General features: G+C 36.3%; 2 protein-coding genes across 10 annotated transcripts in view; both read right to left on the bottom strand.

The window, feature by feature from the left end:
- The window catches only part of LOC102692809 (early endosome antigen 1), a 45,297-nt gene extending 39,953 nt beyond the window's left edge, over positions 1-5,344 (bottom strand). The window contains exon 1 of the mRNA XM_015344912.2: positions 3,920-5,344. Coding sequence (XP_015200398.2) covers positions 3,920-5,332 — 1,413 coding nt within the window. The 5' untranslated portion in view covers positions 5,333-5,344. The remainder of the gene's footprint in view (positions 1-3,919) is intronic.
- Positions 5,345-5,840: 496 nt separating this feature from the next.
- jakmip1 (janus kinase and microtubule interacting protein 1) overlaps positions 5,841-15,682 on the bottom strand; it is a 114,719-nt gene continuing 104,877 nt past the window's right edge. For 5 of the 9 annotated variants that reach the window (XM_015344922.2, XM_015344919.2, XM_015344923.2 and 2 more), the window contains exons 17-22: positions 15,036-15,104; positions 13,952-14,029; positions 12,712-12,915; positions 6,986-7,051; positions 6,235-6,276; positions 5,841-5,928 (exon numbers count right to left, since the gene is read on the bottom strand). In XM_015344922.2, the coding sequence (XP_015200408.1) occupies positions 5,902-5,928; positions 6,235-6,276; positions 6,986-7,051; positions 12,712-12,915; positions 13,952-14,029; positions 15,036-15,104 (486 nt within the window). In that variant the 3' untranslated portion in view covers positions 5,841-5,901. Of the gene's footprint in view, positions 5,929-6,234; positions 6,308-6,985; positions 7,052-12,711; positions 12,916-13,951; positions 14,030-15,035; positions 15,105-15,682 lie in introns of all 9 variants that reach the window. The other 4 variants (XM_015344925.2, XM_015344926.2, XM_006629604.3 and 1 more) reach the window with 2 other exon arrangements.

The following is a 15,682-nucleotide window of genomic DNA, read 5'->3' as shown; positions in this document are numbered from 1 at the left end:
TAACAACATTCCTTGATTCTCTCCAAGGACTCCATAAGTCCAGTTTTACATTTGCAGATGTCTGAGTCAGTGCTGCTGGCATACTGTACTTGCCATGTTATTTACCAGACCTGCCTGAAAACGGGTCACATCCTAAAGTCAAGTTATACTGCTGGATTCCCTTTTGTTCAGTGAATCTGTCTTAATAATTGATAACAGAACGTAGAAGCTTGCCTGCTACTGGTTGCACAGTCATAAAACATTAACAAGCCTCTCAGATTACCCTCTTCATTTAGGGAGCACCTAAGACTGAAAATAAATGCTTATACAGTATTTGCTCCTCTGTCACATTTTACTGTGATACAATATGGAATCATAATCTGTTTAACTGGGACTTTTGCCATTGATCAATACAAAACACTCTTTAATGTTAAGTAAAAACACAATTCTACAGATATTCTCAAATTAATTATAAATATAAACGGAAAATAACTGACTACATAAGTATTCATTCCCTTTGCAATGGAAAACCAACATATGCTCTGGTGCAGCCAATTTCTTTCAAAGTCACATAATTAGCTGACTGGAGTCAATCTGTGTATAACTTAGATGTTGCACATGAGTTCAGGTTAAATACACCTCCTTCTGCAAGGTTCCACAGTCGATAGCTGTAGATCCCCACAAAACCTACTGTATACTGTATCATGAAGACAAAGGAACATTTAAAGCAAATCGGGGAACTTGTTATTGAAAAGCATCAGGGGAAAGGTTAATTCCCAAAGCACTGTAAAATCCATTTTAAAGAAATGGTGAAAATACCGCCCTACTGTGAATCTGGATAGAACAGAGCATCCTCAAAAACTAAGGATCTGGGCAAGATGGGCTCTAGCCAGGGAGGCATACAGGAGGCCTGTGACAACTATAAAGGAATGACAGTCTTCCATGGCTAAGATGGGAGAAACTGTGCATATGACAACAGTTGCCTGGATGCTGCACAAACATGGGCTTCCTGGGAGAGTGGCAGAACAAAAACCACTGTTTAAAACAACTCACATCAAATCTCAATTACAGAAGGCACGAAGGCATGAACGAGACTCTGAGACCAAATGGAAGACAATTCTATGGTCTCATGAGACCAAAATTGACCCTTTTGGCCTCAATGTTAAGCACTATGTTTGGCACAAGCATAACACTGCACATCATCCTGAAAACACTATCCATACTGTGAAGCATGGTGGTGGCAGCATCATGAAATGGGTATGCTTAGCTGCTTTGAGGCCTGGAAGACCTGCCTGTGAAGATGCAATATGGATGCAGCAAAGTACAAAGAAATCTTGGAGGAAAACCTGCAGAAGTCTGCAAGAGATCTATGACTGAGGACAAGCTTCAGCAGGACAATGACCCAAAACCTACAGTACTGCCATATCCTCACTGGAATGCCTTAAAAAAAGTTGTTCTGGAATGCCCTAGCCAAAGCCTGGACCTCAATCTGATCAAGAATCTGAAGCAGGAGTAGAAAATTGCTGATCACCAGCAGTACCCCCTCCAACTTGACGGACCTCGAGCAATTCTGCAAAGAACAACAGGCAAAAATTGCAGTGTCCAGATATGCAAAGCAGGCAGAGACTTTTTCAAGAAAATTCATGGCTTTAGTTTCTGCCAAAGATGTAGCTATCAAATATTAACTCAAAGGGGGGTGAATACCCATGCACGCACTTCTTTTTGTTAATATTTATAAATTAGGAGGATATATAGTTTTATTTTTTACTTGTACTTTTTTAAGAGTGTCTTCTATCAAAGCTTTGCAAATTCTCTGGGTTCTGGTATAGAGTTTAGCATGCTGCCCGTAGCCACAACTTAGTTCTCAAGCTTTGCTCCCTGTTTGCGTTTCACTCTGAACTCCCACCCTCCTGGGTTCCGACTTTGCCTTTGGATTACCATAGTGCTCTGCCTCTGGCTATGGACCCATCTTGTTTCTGGACATCAACTTTGAATTTCCTGTGTGTTTTGGCTCAGAGTCTATTTGTTTACGAACGTTGCTTTCTTCTTGACTATGGCCCTGGACTGTTTTTGCCAGCATCATGCTGGCCTGCCTGCCCATCACTGCTCTGCTCATTACCTGCTACACACACCGTGCTGCCTGCTGCTTTCCTCATTTGTCTCTCTCAATCTTCACATTGGTTCACCTCACAACTCTCAGCTGTGGATTACTTCATTTTAAGCAGCCGGCAAGACAAAAACATTACAATTCCATATTGTAACACAATAAAATGTGAAAAGGTCCAAAAGGGGTGAAAACTTTTGATAGGTACTGTGCATTTAACATATTCAGGTTAGCTTTTGACATTTAACATTTAACATAGCTTAGGTTAGTAATCTATTGTCAGTAGATTACTTCATTAATCAATGCAACAATCAAGCTCCCAGGACCCTTGCCACACCCAGGAAACACAGGTCTAACCTCACCCAAGGAGAAATTCAGGCACTCCAATCTACAGTATATATCAATATACACAGTATTTACAGTACCTACAGTATATATCAGTGAAGCCTCCAGACAACTAACCAACACTTCATCTACCGTCCTCTCCCACAGGATCCTACTACTACCTACCAAATGGAAGTGGTATCCACCATCCCGCTTCTGATCAGCAGCAAGGAGTTCCCCTAAGAGGCGAACCGTCTCATCGTTGAACATCCCCAGGTATCCCAATTTTACCTCCTCCCCAAAATCCACAAACCCGACACCCCTGGACGCCCCATCGTCTCAGCATGCAACTGTCCAACTACTCACATCTCTGCCTTTCTCGAGAGCCTTATGAGACAGCTGGCTGAAGAGCTTCCTTCATATATAGGACACCAACCATGCCCTCCAACTTTTTTAACAATTTCCATATTCGGGTTAGTCTAGATATCTTGTCAAATTAGAAAAATCAATAACCTACTTTTGGATCAACCAATAACCAATATTTTAGTGTAGATAATAAATAAATTAGTGAAAAACATTTGGGGTAAAAAAAAACAGGTATTTATGCCTGTAACTGTTCATATAGTAGAGCCAGTATCAGAAAGACAAGTGGGTTGATGGATATAATAATAATAGTAATAATTGCTTACACTTATAAAGTGCTTTTCTGGACACTCCAGTCAAAGCGCTTTACAGGTAATGGGGACTCCCCTCCACCACCACCAATGTGCAGCCCCACCTGGATGATGCGACAGCTGCCATAGTGCGCCAGAACGCTCACCACACATCAGCTATCAGTGGGGAGGAGAGCAGAGTAATGAAGCCAATTCATAGATGGGGATTATTAGGATGCCATGATTGGTAAGGGCCAATGGGAAATGTATTAAAATTTATAATGGGAAAGGGATATATCTTTCCTGGATGGTACTGTATATAGTAAAATAGGAAATCAAAGAAATTAAATATGATTTAAATGATATCATATATAAAATCTATTATAATTTTATAATCTAATTCAATAATTAAAAATAAATAAAAAATATGTTTTTAGAGGTTTCTCAAAGCTAATGCCAACGAACACAGTTCAAGAATATTAGTGTATTATAAACCTGAATAACTGACAGGAAAAGCATTAAGATTACTAACTGAATTATTTCCTTCCATCATTTTTTTCTTTTTTTCAGCTTTATCTCACACAGATCGTCACTGTATGCTTCCTGTCAATCTGAGAAATGTTTCCAGAGGCTACTCGGGTGCTATGAAATGTTTAGTGTCCAGTACAACTGAATGGGTATCACATGAAAATGACATTCAACAAGATCCATTATGTTAAACATATTAAACGTCTTATTTAACAAAATGTGTATTAGTTTGACTAGGTTTGCATTCATTATCCATATATTACTGTGTACATAACACATTACAGTGTGCAAGGCTCGTAAATATTTAAATATGATAAATAAAATCACATACCTCTTGTAAGTCCTTTACTTGTGACTGCAATGCACGTTCTTGCTGTTGTAAGTTTTTGATTTTCTTATCTTTAGTACTAAGGTCATTTGTCAAGCTATTTAAAACCTGTCTTTCTCTGTTTATTGTCTCCTCTAACGACGTCACAAGCTGAGAGTTCTGTAAGAGCTGAATATCCAGTGCTTCATTCCTCTGCTGAAGTGTGGTTTCCATTTGTTTCAGCTTACAAATATTTTCTTTCAGAAAATCAAAGTCCTGTTTCAACATTTTGTAATGCTCATCAGATGCCTGTAACTCCCTCACCTTTTTCCTTAGCTGCAATTCAAGATTTTGCCTTTCTTTCTGCCACACAGACTCCTTAATTTCAAAGTCTGTCGTTAACCTTTTCAGTTCAGACAAAAGATCAGTGATTTCCTTATCTTTTTTGGTGCTGAGGCCTTCAAATTCACATATTTTTTCTCGCAGTTTGGATTCATAGTGTGAACTTTCAGACTCCAGTCGATGAATTTTCTCTTCCAGTTGTTTGTTTTCAATTTTTTTTTCCTTGTCACACCGTTCATGGTTTGTGCACTTCGCCTTCCATCTGTGAACCTCATCACTCAAGGCACGTTGTTTAGCACCAAGTTCTTCATTGCGTATGGACAGTCTCCTCTGTGTCTCCTCCATTTCTTTCAGGAGCTGTTCTTGACTGGTTAGCCTGCTTTGAAGCCCCTGTATGGTCTCTTCTCTCATGCTCAGCAGTTTCTTCATTCGAGTAATTTTATCCCGTCCATTTTTCGAACAGTCTTTCTGCATGTCTTCCAAGAGAGATTCCAGCATTCTGTTCCTTTCTTGTAGCTTTCTTTCAGATTCTGTGTGAAGCACCACTTTCACCTGAACGTCTCTCAAGTCATTCGTCAGGCTTTTGACTTGTTCGTTCTGTTCACTGATATTTATGCCTTTTTCTTTTATATCTACCGCATACCCAGTGTCCATCCTGATAATAGCTCCAACCTTGTCTAATTCAATCCTTTTGTCAAGGTCTTGCCAGACAATCTCTTTTACGGCTGGTATATCTAGAGGAATGTCTTGACTTTCACCAAGAATCTCTTGCAGTGGAACAGCTGCACCTTTGTCTGGAATTTCTTGTGTTGGGGTCTCACTCTTGCCTTGAAGTTTGTTTTCCAGTTTGGCCAACTGTTCTCTTTGTTCTCCTACCAGTACCTCCTGGATTACCACCTCTTTGACTGCACTCTGTGGTTTTGCAAAAGGCTTGCTGAGTTTTGTTTCTCCAAAGGCTGTTCCTGACAGCTTTTCCTTCAGCCGATCTTTTCTGATTTCAAGAACATTTGTGTGATCGCTCATGCCATTAACCTTCTCAGCTAGATCTTCATTAGCCCCTTCTTGAACGACACCCCTCTCTGTATTTTCAAACATTAGCACCTTAATCTACTGCACGTGTTGTGGCTCTGACTCATCTCTCTCCATTTCTAATACATTTTGTCTTAAAAACCCAGTTTCATCAATTTTTCTTTTCTGATGTCTTCGTACTTTTCCTCTGTATGCTTCAGTTTGCTTAGGGATTCTTATTCTTCCCCGATACTTTGTGCAGTCTATATTGAAGTATTGGAGTTTTTCCCCATATTTGTCTCATAATGTTGCCACTGTGCTTTATGTTTAATTTTTTTGCATGTTAGCTATATTATGGCTAGGATCAGAAATAAAAGCAATATTTCATCTTATGTAACATCCGACTTATTTTCAAAATCACTGATAATTCTTTCTGAAAAAAGCAATTTCTGCTTATTTTACATGAGTGGTTTCTTCCTTAAAAGTGCTACCAAATAAAAAAACGCCATTATGGATTGTCCGTTATACAAAAGGCTAAAAACATATAGTGTTTTATTTAAACTCAAATAGTAATTTACATTTTATTTCAATTTTAATTATAGTAATTTACTATATAGTGTTTCTTGGTGCACTTGAATGTTAACGCATTCAACTCATCATGTTCCATGAGTTCGTTTTAGTGCCTAAAGTGGGGAAAAAAAAGAAATTAAACCCAATTACATATTATTCTACAAATAAATACACAGCATACTGTTAAATACAAACATTAAATAGTAAATTGGTAGAGATAAAACAGAAAATTAACAAGGCTCTTTTTCTAGAAGTGGTAAAAGATTGAAAGAGAATCTAAAACCACAGATTTAATTTTGCTGTATGATTTAGACATTCTAACCTTTCACCATATAACTAAAGAAATAAAGTACATGTAAGAGACAGAAAAAAATCAAATGTTCTAACACTGTACAATTTACTGTATGAATGCCTTTTACCTGTTCTTTGATTATGTTGTCTTCATGGCCAGAGAATAAAAGCTAAAGAAAAAAATAAAAAGAGAAACAAAAACTAAAAAAGAAATAAAAAGTTTCCCAGAGAAAATAAACAGGAGAGAAAATAAAAATGTGTTATCAGCATAATCTCTGTTAACATATTAACTCACATACAGCATTACAGATAGCTATTTCAGAACACAAAGAAATGTGAATACAAAGAAAACTAAACAGTTTCCAGCTTGGTAGCTAGCACATTTGTCATTTGCATTCAACTGGCATATCACACCAGCATAAAAAGAAAAAAAACTTTAACAGTGCTGTTTTTTCTTTAGATGCGGTAACCCAGATCAAAGACTCCAACCAAATCTGTGAACATTCTACAACAGCAATGAATACATTATTAATGGGCACAAAAATAAAAAGGAAATCATTACATTTCATTCAGCATGTCAACTAACACAGAAAATCCAAACAAAACACATACTGTATTAATGACAGTAATAATGTAGTAGGGAAATAATTTTAGAAAAATAAGCTCTATCCAGTACTATCCAGTTATTTCATTTGTGTAATACAAAACAAAGCTATAAATACATTATGCACAGTTTAAAATATCAGCTACAATATTTGGAAGATGAATGGGAGAAGGAGATGCAATGAAAAGAAGATGCATTCTGTAATACAAAATTCATAAGGCAACACTTAATTTTTCTGAGGGTGAGGAAGAGAGAAAGACAGACTGCAAAAATACCTTTTCTTCAATTTCCTTAATTTGTCTTTTCTGGATCTCTATCTTATCCTCCAGTTCTCTTATTCTCTGTGAACAAACAAAAAAAAAAAACAATTCATTTTAAAATGCTTGTGATGTGTGTTTGTTTTAAAATAATAGTATTATCTACATATCTAGATAAGCCACAAGTGGAAAATGTATCATTTTATAATAGAGCACACTCACCAGTGACTTTTTAATGCCATTCCCCAACGCATATACAAGAAAAAGTATCTAGTTCATGAACGCCCATACAGTACAACACACTGCACTCCTACTGAGGCATGTGAAGCACAGTTGCTATGACAACTGGCACCAAGAACAATTGTGAATTAATCTTCCACTCAGCTAATGCTTGAGCGGATTTACCCCCAACTTGTTATGGGATAGGAAGGTAAAGAAACCCAAACTACCAATGCTGTAGTGTAGACCAGCGTCACGCAGAAGTCTGAATGACACTACTACAGTCTTTCTATCTCTTCTGACTAACAATGCCCGACAGCTGCAAAATGTACAGTTATTTAACAGAAATGTTTAAAATAATTAGGTCTATATGGGATTGGGCTGATAAATTGTGCAAAAAATACTACCTACAGTACATTTACTATGGTCTGTGTTATATTGTATGCACTTCTTGTGGAGTTACGTCTTAAGGTATAGAAAAAATAGTACCAATTTGCTCTCTGGGAGAGTTTTAGAGGCTATGGTTTCTTTGAGTGATGACTAAAAAAATTAGATGACTACAGTAGCTGTCTAATCAATGCAAGCAAGTTATAACATGCCTTGTGAAAAACACTGCAATACAAGCTCATTGATGGCCAATTATCCTTCAAAGAAATGCTTTGTCACTAGGTTCCCTTTGGTGTACGTTTTATATCTTTGCACTTACACAAATGAAATCATTCTTTTGTAACACATAACAATAGTTGAACCCCACAAAGGCAAATGCAGTTTGCTTCATAAAAACTCCCAAGGTTTTCTTTTAGAGAATGATTAGTTATTATAAAGGAGAAAGTACACAAACAACTCAAATACTGCAATTTAAAAAAATGTTGAGGTTACAAGCAAGCTTAATTTTTAATACTCCTGACTTAGTTTACAGTGTATGTGACAAGGCTTAAATTAAGCATACATAAACTTAATATTCAACATTAAAAAAAAACATTTCTTCAATGATAACATTTGCAACCTAATAAAAAAATTATTTTTGAAAATACAGCGACATACTGTATACCAGAAAAACACAAATACCAAGAGCTCACACCTTAAAAATAGGGAAGGATAGAAATTATAAAAAGATGTCAGATCCAAAAACGCTATCACAGAGTTTGCACTAAGAACAAAGAAAGGTTACAAATGAGAGACCATTCAGCCCATCCAGCCTATTTTAACCTGTTAAAATTTGCTTTCACCTCTTAAAATTAATGGTATATGCAACTGGTATCAACAATATACTAATTATACTACTAATTATTAGGTACTACATGTGAGCTGAAATTTGATTAGTGGACTTAAGGAGAGGGAAAGATACTCACTGTGGGAGTGCCTATTACATTATCACCTCCATCTGTGTATGTTCATTATAAAAAGGTCACCTATCAAGAGCTTTTCAGTCAGACAAAAATGGAGCAAATTCAGAATTGAATTTCTGCAATTGTGGGAAATAATGTACATTAGGGTTTTTTTCTCCTAAGTCCTAAGTGCAATAACAAAAAACTAAATAAGAAGTCAGATCAGGCCCCAGTTAAAAGCATTAACTAAGGACCCAGCTGGAATGAAAATTGCAGGAAAAGACTCACGGTTCATTCAGGATCAGAATTTAGAACCATTAGCACAGACATTAATTTAAGAAGATCTGTCACAAAGATTTCTTCAGGTGAAGCAAAAATATGTTTAAGCTTATACTGTATACTTATAAACAATGTAAGACTTTAATCAGACTTTAATCTTGCAAGTGTAAATACTACTCTTAATACTGTAAATACGGTAATAATAATACTTATTATTTAGGTTCTGTTTACAAAAAACTCACAGTCCTGTGCAATAGTACACATATATTAAACAGGAAGAAAGTCAAGAACACTGACTTTGTGTAGCCAGGAATAAAACTAAATAATTAAAAGGCTGGTTTTTAAGTTCTGAATAAACCATTGTTTGGAGAGTGTTTGGATTCTAACCTAATGGATTTGTAATAGTTTCCCACAGACATAATGCAACATGGCCTGTGAGCATAACCTCAGTCTTAAAGTTATTTTTAAATATATTCAACTATCAGACAGCTGGCAAATAAAGTACAGAGGCGTGTACAGAAGAACACCATGATTGTGAATGCAAAGTGCATCTTAAGTCATTGACATTTTCTCCCATCTCAGCCATTGAACTCTGTATCTTCAAGGTCATTTGGCTTCATAATGAGATCTCTCACCAGTTTCCTCCTTGCCTGAATGATCAGTTTGCAGGGACAGCATAATCTAGATAGATACTTTATTGTCCACTAAATGTGTCTTTAGTGGACACACAAACACACAAACAAAACACAAGGGTCACCTAAAATCACAACAACAGAATGTGCTACAAAACTAAACTGACAAATAAATAGGTAGGGGTGGGGCTACATTTACAGTACATTCTGTACATTCATTGAACAGTTTCACTGCAGAGAGGACAAAATGTTTTTATTTGAATTTGGTACCCTATACCATCTTCCTGATGGGAGTATTATGAATTGAGAATGGAGTGGGTGTGTGGAATCAGCTCCTTGCCATTCTGAGAACTACTATGATATAAATCACAGAGCCTGAGCTGCTGTTTCCCAATTATGTTTTTTTAATCCGGGGCAGTTTGGTTTTGCTTTTAACCCCCAGGTTTCCATACGAAACTGTCACGTGAAATGCCAGGCTCTCAACAAGGCAGCTAGGCACTTTGTGATACATCTTTCACTTCTTATGATTGGCTTCACTGTGCACAAAGGGATATTCATTGTCTTTTCATTTTTAATACCCTCTTAGCCTGTGCCTCTTTACAACTGTAACACTAAGGTACGTATGAAAGCACCTTGGTCATCATGATTAAATTTGTACTTAAAATTCACTGCCTGAATTCCAGAGACAGATGTATTTATTCCGAAATGACATTAACCACTATTGTTGTACACAAATAGAGGCCATTCAACTGCAGTACGTGTGTGGTAATTTGGTGTACATAAATTAATGTGGTTTGCCACAGCAATGGGTCTGAATCCTTATGGGATTACTACTTTTCTATTTCTCTTTCATATTAATCATATATTTAATTTTTTTTTTATTGAATGTGTGTAGATTGTGTATATAACAAATATTAATATTATAACTCTAAAGCAACAACATGTACATGTACTTTAAAATGTGCAAAGGTGTGAATACTTTTGCAAGGCAGAGTAACTAATTGTTACATTTGTTTCAGTTGTATTTTTGTGCAAAGTGGTACTTTTTTACTCTTCCTAGACAATGTCTCATCTCGACGTGAGCCATTGGCAGGATCTGATACTTATTAGCTATGGATAGGTCTAAATAAAACGTTTGTTGTATAATATTGTATTTTTACAGCTATGGCCATTATTTGTTTTTCATTGGTGGCAAAATATACCACTATTAATAATGTTTATTAATTTATTTATTATAGTTTATTAATAAATGTTAAAAATGTAATTTACCACAAAGAATAAGTGGAAATATGTTAGATAACTTCCATGTGCTGTCCTACATCATGAGGCAGTAAACATATTTTTGCTTTAAAAGTACAGTAGCTCACCATCCAAGCATTTTCATCCTATCATTAATTCTCTGTGCCTTGATATGCAATGCCAGTCTTAGGACCATTTGATGATGAAACATTATAATTGACCTGTTCTCTTTCAATTTTACAGTGATGTTACATACAAGCACTGCAAAACGTTTACATTTTACTGGTGTTTTAATGAAAAAATATTATTTCAAATGAATTTAACCCTTCGCTGAAACTGGGTCATTGTAGAGTGCTTCAAAACATGACCGGCTTCTAACAGTGACTAGCAATGTTGTGGCATGTACAGTATGCATTACAATAACTACATTTTCTGATCAATATTTCTGGAACAGCAATGTTAATGCCTATTATTCACTGCAGTCAGAGAACCAAGCCTTTTCTCAACATGTGTTTGTGGGGGTTTTGACAATCTATACCAACCTGATGATTCACAGTAGTATATGGCAGTAGCTTTACAACTGCAAATACAAATAACATAATAGGATTTCAAGGTTACCTACTGTCAGTCTGGCATAGATTCTATCTTTTCCTATAATCGTTTTGAAAAGCATTTGAATTTTAATTGTCATTGTGAATCAAGAAAGCAACAGTCTGAACAGTACTCGGTTCACTTTAATAGATACAAAAGAAACCCTTTGACATATGGCAGTTGCCAAATCTACATCAAAGTGGGTGACAGATTAACAAAATAAACAACTGTCTTCCTCTGACAGGACCAATTATAATCCAGTTTCATTCAGACAATTAAAGGCTATTTCCTATGGCAAATTTCTTATGGCAAAATAAGCAATTATTTATGTTAAGATAGAATAGAACAGAAGTCTATCTAGAATTAGTTGTGCACAGATATTGTTGTGCACATATATTGAAAACTAGTTGAAAAGTTGTTTTTCAGAACAGTATACATAGTGCGACGGATCAAGACTGAATGGTAAATACCGTGCAGACTGAAAGCAGCTTATGTTCATGTGATAAATTCCTACTTAAGTTCCAACACAACACCCATGAAAAGCCTTTTTTGTTAAGTTTACGACATGTCGGATTCTAATTTTTCCATAATCTGATTAGTTTCTGTCTACCTTCTACTGAGCACTGCAGACCTTTAAGTCTGCTCTCTACAGTTTATACTGTTATACTATTTTCCCAGACTGTTACCCTCTTCTGCACATACTTTTAAATATCACCACATGACCTGCTGCTCTCAGAAAGGATCTTTTATTCTGTAACTTTTTCTTCTGCTTAGCTCTACCATGAAAGAGTTGTGGGAGGTCATCTTAAAGGTAAGTGACTTACAACAGAATTTTCTAGATGGACTTTGGGGAAAAAATGAAAGGGGGCTTGTGTCAGTGCCTATGTGAAATAAACACAGATTTGCACTGAAAATTATAAAAATATATATATTAACAACCTCATCTACAGCAGACACATCGACTAAAGTAGTTTTCTTAATCAAGTATTTACAGTAAATATAAACAGACAAACGTAATTAAAGGTACCATAACCCATATTTGTGTTTTATTTATTAATAGTACATAATTATAAGTAATTGATAGGCTGTATTATTAGACATTCACATCAATGCAATGTGCACATAACATGTAAAGACTTACAGTACTGTATAAAAACAGTCTATCAAACTACAGCATAAACTGCTATATTCCTGTCAAAAAGAATAGTCTAGATGGTAAAAAAAAACACATTTCATTAAATTGGCATATAAGCAGTTTTAAAAAAAACAGTATAGTGTTTAAAAGTATATAAAGGTAATCTTTAAGATTTCAATCAAGTCTCTGCGTAGCTGGGGGGTATTGAGGAAGCACCAGCTACAGTATACTGTACAGTACAGCAGAAGCTGAACAAGGATTACAGCGATCAGAGGGGATACTGCATCTTTTATTGACACTCCTGGTTTCATCCTGACTTACCTGCTGAGCCTGCTGTAAAAGCTCCGTGCGCTCTTGCAAGATCTGACTGTCAAACTCTCGGCTCTGTCTCAGAATCTGTCTCCTCAGTTTTTCCACCGCTATTCTCAGCTCCTCCTTTTGCCTCTCTGTCAAAGATTCACCCACTCTGTGGCCTGGGTCTTGCTGCAGAGCATTATAGAGTGTGGCTTCCAACTCCTGGATTTTCTAGGATAATTTAAATTACATAGAAACGTTCACATTGCGGCGGAAATAAAAGGGGGAAAAAGTAATAGAGTTGAAGATTACCGGTATACGTATCCCTCATCTCTATTACACACAGCAATAACAAGTGCACTGAAACAAGGAAACAAAATGAAAAAACAAAAAGCGTAAACTACATTAAGTATATTTAATAATGGAAAAAATAGCACTGTGCTGTACAGTACCTTACTTGTTTTAATACAATTGTGATCGTTAACTTTAACAAAATAAAGTGGAACAATTTGACCGTGGTATTTTAATTACGTGAAACGCAGACGCTGCGGAGTCCAAAAAAAAACCATGCAGTACTGCCCCCTTGTACAGTACGCCGCGCTCCCAAACTCCTGAGCTCTGTCTCTAACTCACACCCACTGCCGTTGTGTTGCCCTTGGTAACCGAAGACAAACTACAGCAAGTCTTACTTTGACATTTGTTAAATTTTTGCCGATGACCAAAGATTGGGATAATCATTCATCAGAAATGCCTGTGGTTTCCTTTTAATACATTTTAAATGAAGCTTTTTGATTAAAGATTACAAAGATTCATGACACGCTATAGGGACTGCTTGGAAATTTAATCGTCATACCCAGCGTCCACCCAGCTTATCAGTCAGGCCCATTATCGTATTACGAATTCCTATTGTTTAATATTCAGCAGTCCATAGAGGGACATTGTTGTAAAAGATGCAGTATCCCTTCAACACTAAAACTAGGTCACAAATGCAAACATGAGAATTTATATTTCATTGATAAAAAATGCATTTGTGCATACCCTACATTTGGACAGTTCCACCCCAGACATATTTTAGAAATAGTTAAACAACTGCACATTTTATGAAACATTTGTCCTGGCTAATATTCCAAATACGTCTTTGCAACTAAAATATAATGGCACTGAGCAATCAAGACCAGAAAAGTAAAGTACATTTTCAATCAATCAATAATTTTACAAGTCTTATCCAGCATGCACTTTTACTATGGAGTTAAGCATGTTTTCTTACCATATAGGCCTGATCCAGGGCTTGTTTCCTGTAATCCAGCTCTTCCTCTAGATAACCCTTTTGTTTACTGAACAGCTCCTGACAGGGGATAAAAGAAAAAACAACTTTACTTGGAGCTACTGTACTTTACACAGTTACATGATGAATTGGAGAGCCGGCCTGCTTGATATTTTGATGACTACGTTGTGGCGGTGGCGTGCTGTGGAAAGATTCAACAATAACTGAAAAAATAATCTTTTTTTTATTGAAATGAAAACAGGAGGTAAGAATCAGAGGAGGACCCCAGTAATTTAGAAGGTAATGGGGGTGAGCTTCTCATTTAAGGAAGAACAACACAAAGTTGCATTTAAAATCTCTTTCCTGGGCTTCTAGTTTGGCTCGACCATTAAAGGGTCAGACATGAGCACAGGGTCGAGCCTGGGTCACCTCACTCGCCTTTACTAAGATTCCCTGAAGGTGGATTTCCTACTGAAAGTAAAACATTTATCAATGAAGTTAAAACAAATGTGGAAGGAATAATGTTAAGGTGAGCAAAACAACCACGGGTGTTGAATGGTCAAATTAAATACACAAAAAATGTGTTTCAGTTCTGTGATTGCTCAGTTACTCCGTCTTCTACAGTTTCTACCAATTTGTAGAGGAACCAAAGTACCCGCAAAAGTCAAACATTAACTTACTAATTGGTTAAATATTATTTTTGAAAGTTATTTTCACAGTGGAACAAATGTGTTTATAAGTTATGGCAGTAATAAGGCACGACTTGAGAAAGGTATAATTCCTACAGTTATAGGCAAAGTTAAAATAAAAATGTAACAGAGACTGCTAACAAGGTAGGGGTGGCATTCAGGCTTGCTGGTTTAGTAACAAGCAGCTACAGTAGGTGATCCCAGAACTTTATCTAACCACTTCTCCTAATTTCCCATGAATTCACTTTATCAGGGTAGTTGGTTTAAGAGGCCCACTACACCTGAAATAAAATAAATGTGGTCCCATACAGTATATTCCTACTGTATATAGTATGCCACTAAAAAGATGCCAGTTTTTATAGTGAGCATGAGTATCACGGACATGCAAGGTCACTTACCTTTTCATTCTCCAGATCGATCATCTTCTGAGCCAGAGCTGCCTCTGTGCTGTCAATCTGTTTTAGCCACTGTAGAGGGTCAGACAAAGCAAGAACAAATAGCAGATAGCAACCGGGTAGTAAGGTGGGAGTCAAAATGAAGAAAGATCAGGAAAACATGAATACAAAATGTTACATCGCCTACTACTACTGTATGTACTGCAAAAGGATTTGTACTTATATCACTGAGACAGGAAATATGAAATATTCCTAGTTCATTGACCTATGAAATAAAGGACATACTGGAAATTGATTGCTAATGGAATGTATAATTTACCTTAAAAAACATTTTGTTTGTGTGTGTAATGAACATGCACTGATGGGGCAGCTGCAATGCAAAACAATATGGTGACAAATAAGTTCATCGATTTAGATTAAACTGTTCCAACACGAATCATATTCAGTAAGTATTTCTTGTCACCTTCAGGATAAAACAGGAAAGGTCTGAAGAACAAGCTTGACACCACTGCACGTTTTTGCAATGAAGATGAAGAGATTTCCTGCAGATTCTATAAAACTTTCATGATAAACATGAGTTTACAATCATAACTTAATAGTCACAGCAAAAAAGTCTTACATAAGCACACTTAGATAATCCAGATTGAGAT

Source organism: Lepisosteus oculatus, chromosome 1 (assembly GCF_040954835.1).
Source record: "Lepisosteus oculatus isolate fLepOcu1 chromosome 1, fLepOcu1.hap2, whole genome shotgun sequence".
NCBI lineage: Eukaryota > Metazoa > Chordata > Actinopteri > Semionotiformes > Lepisosteidae > Lepisosteus > Lepisosteus oculatus.
Note: the sequence above shows the minus strand (reverse complement) of the source record. Positions and strands in the feature narration are given on the sequence as shown.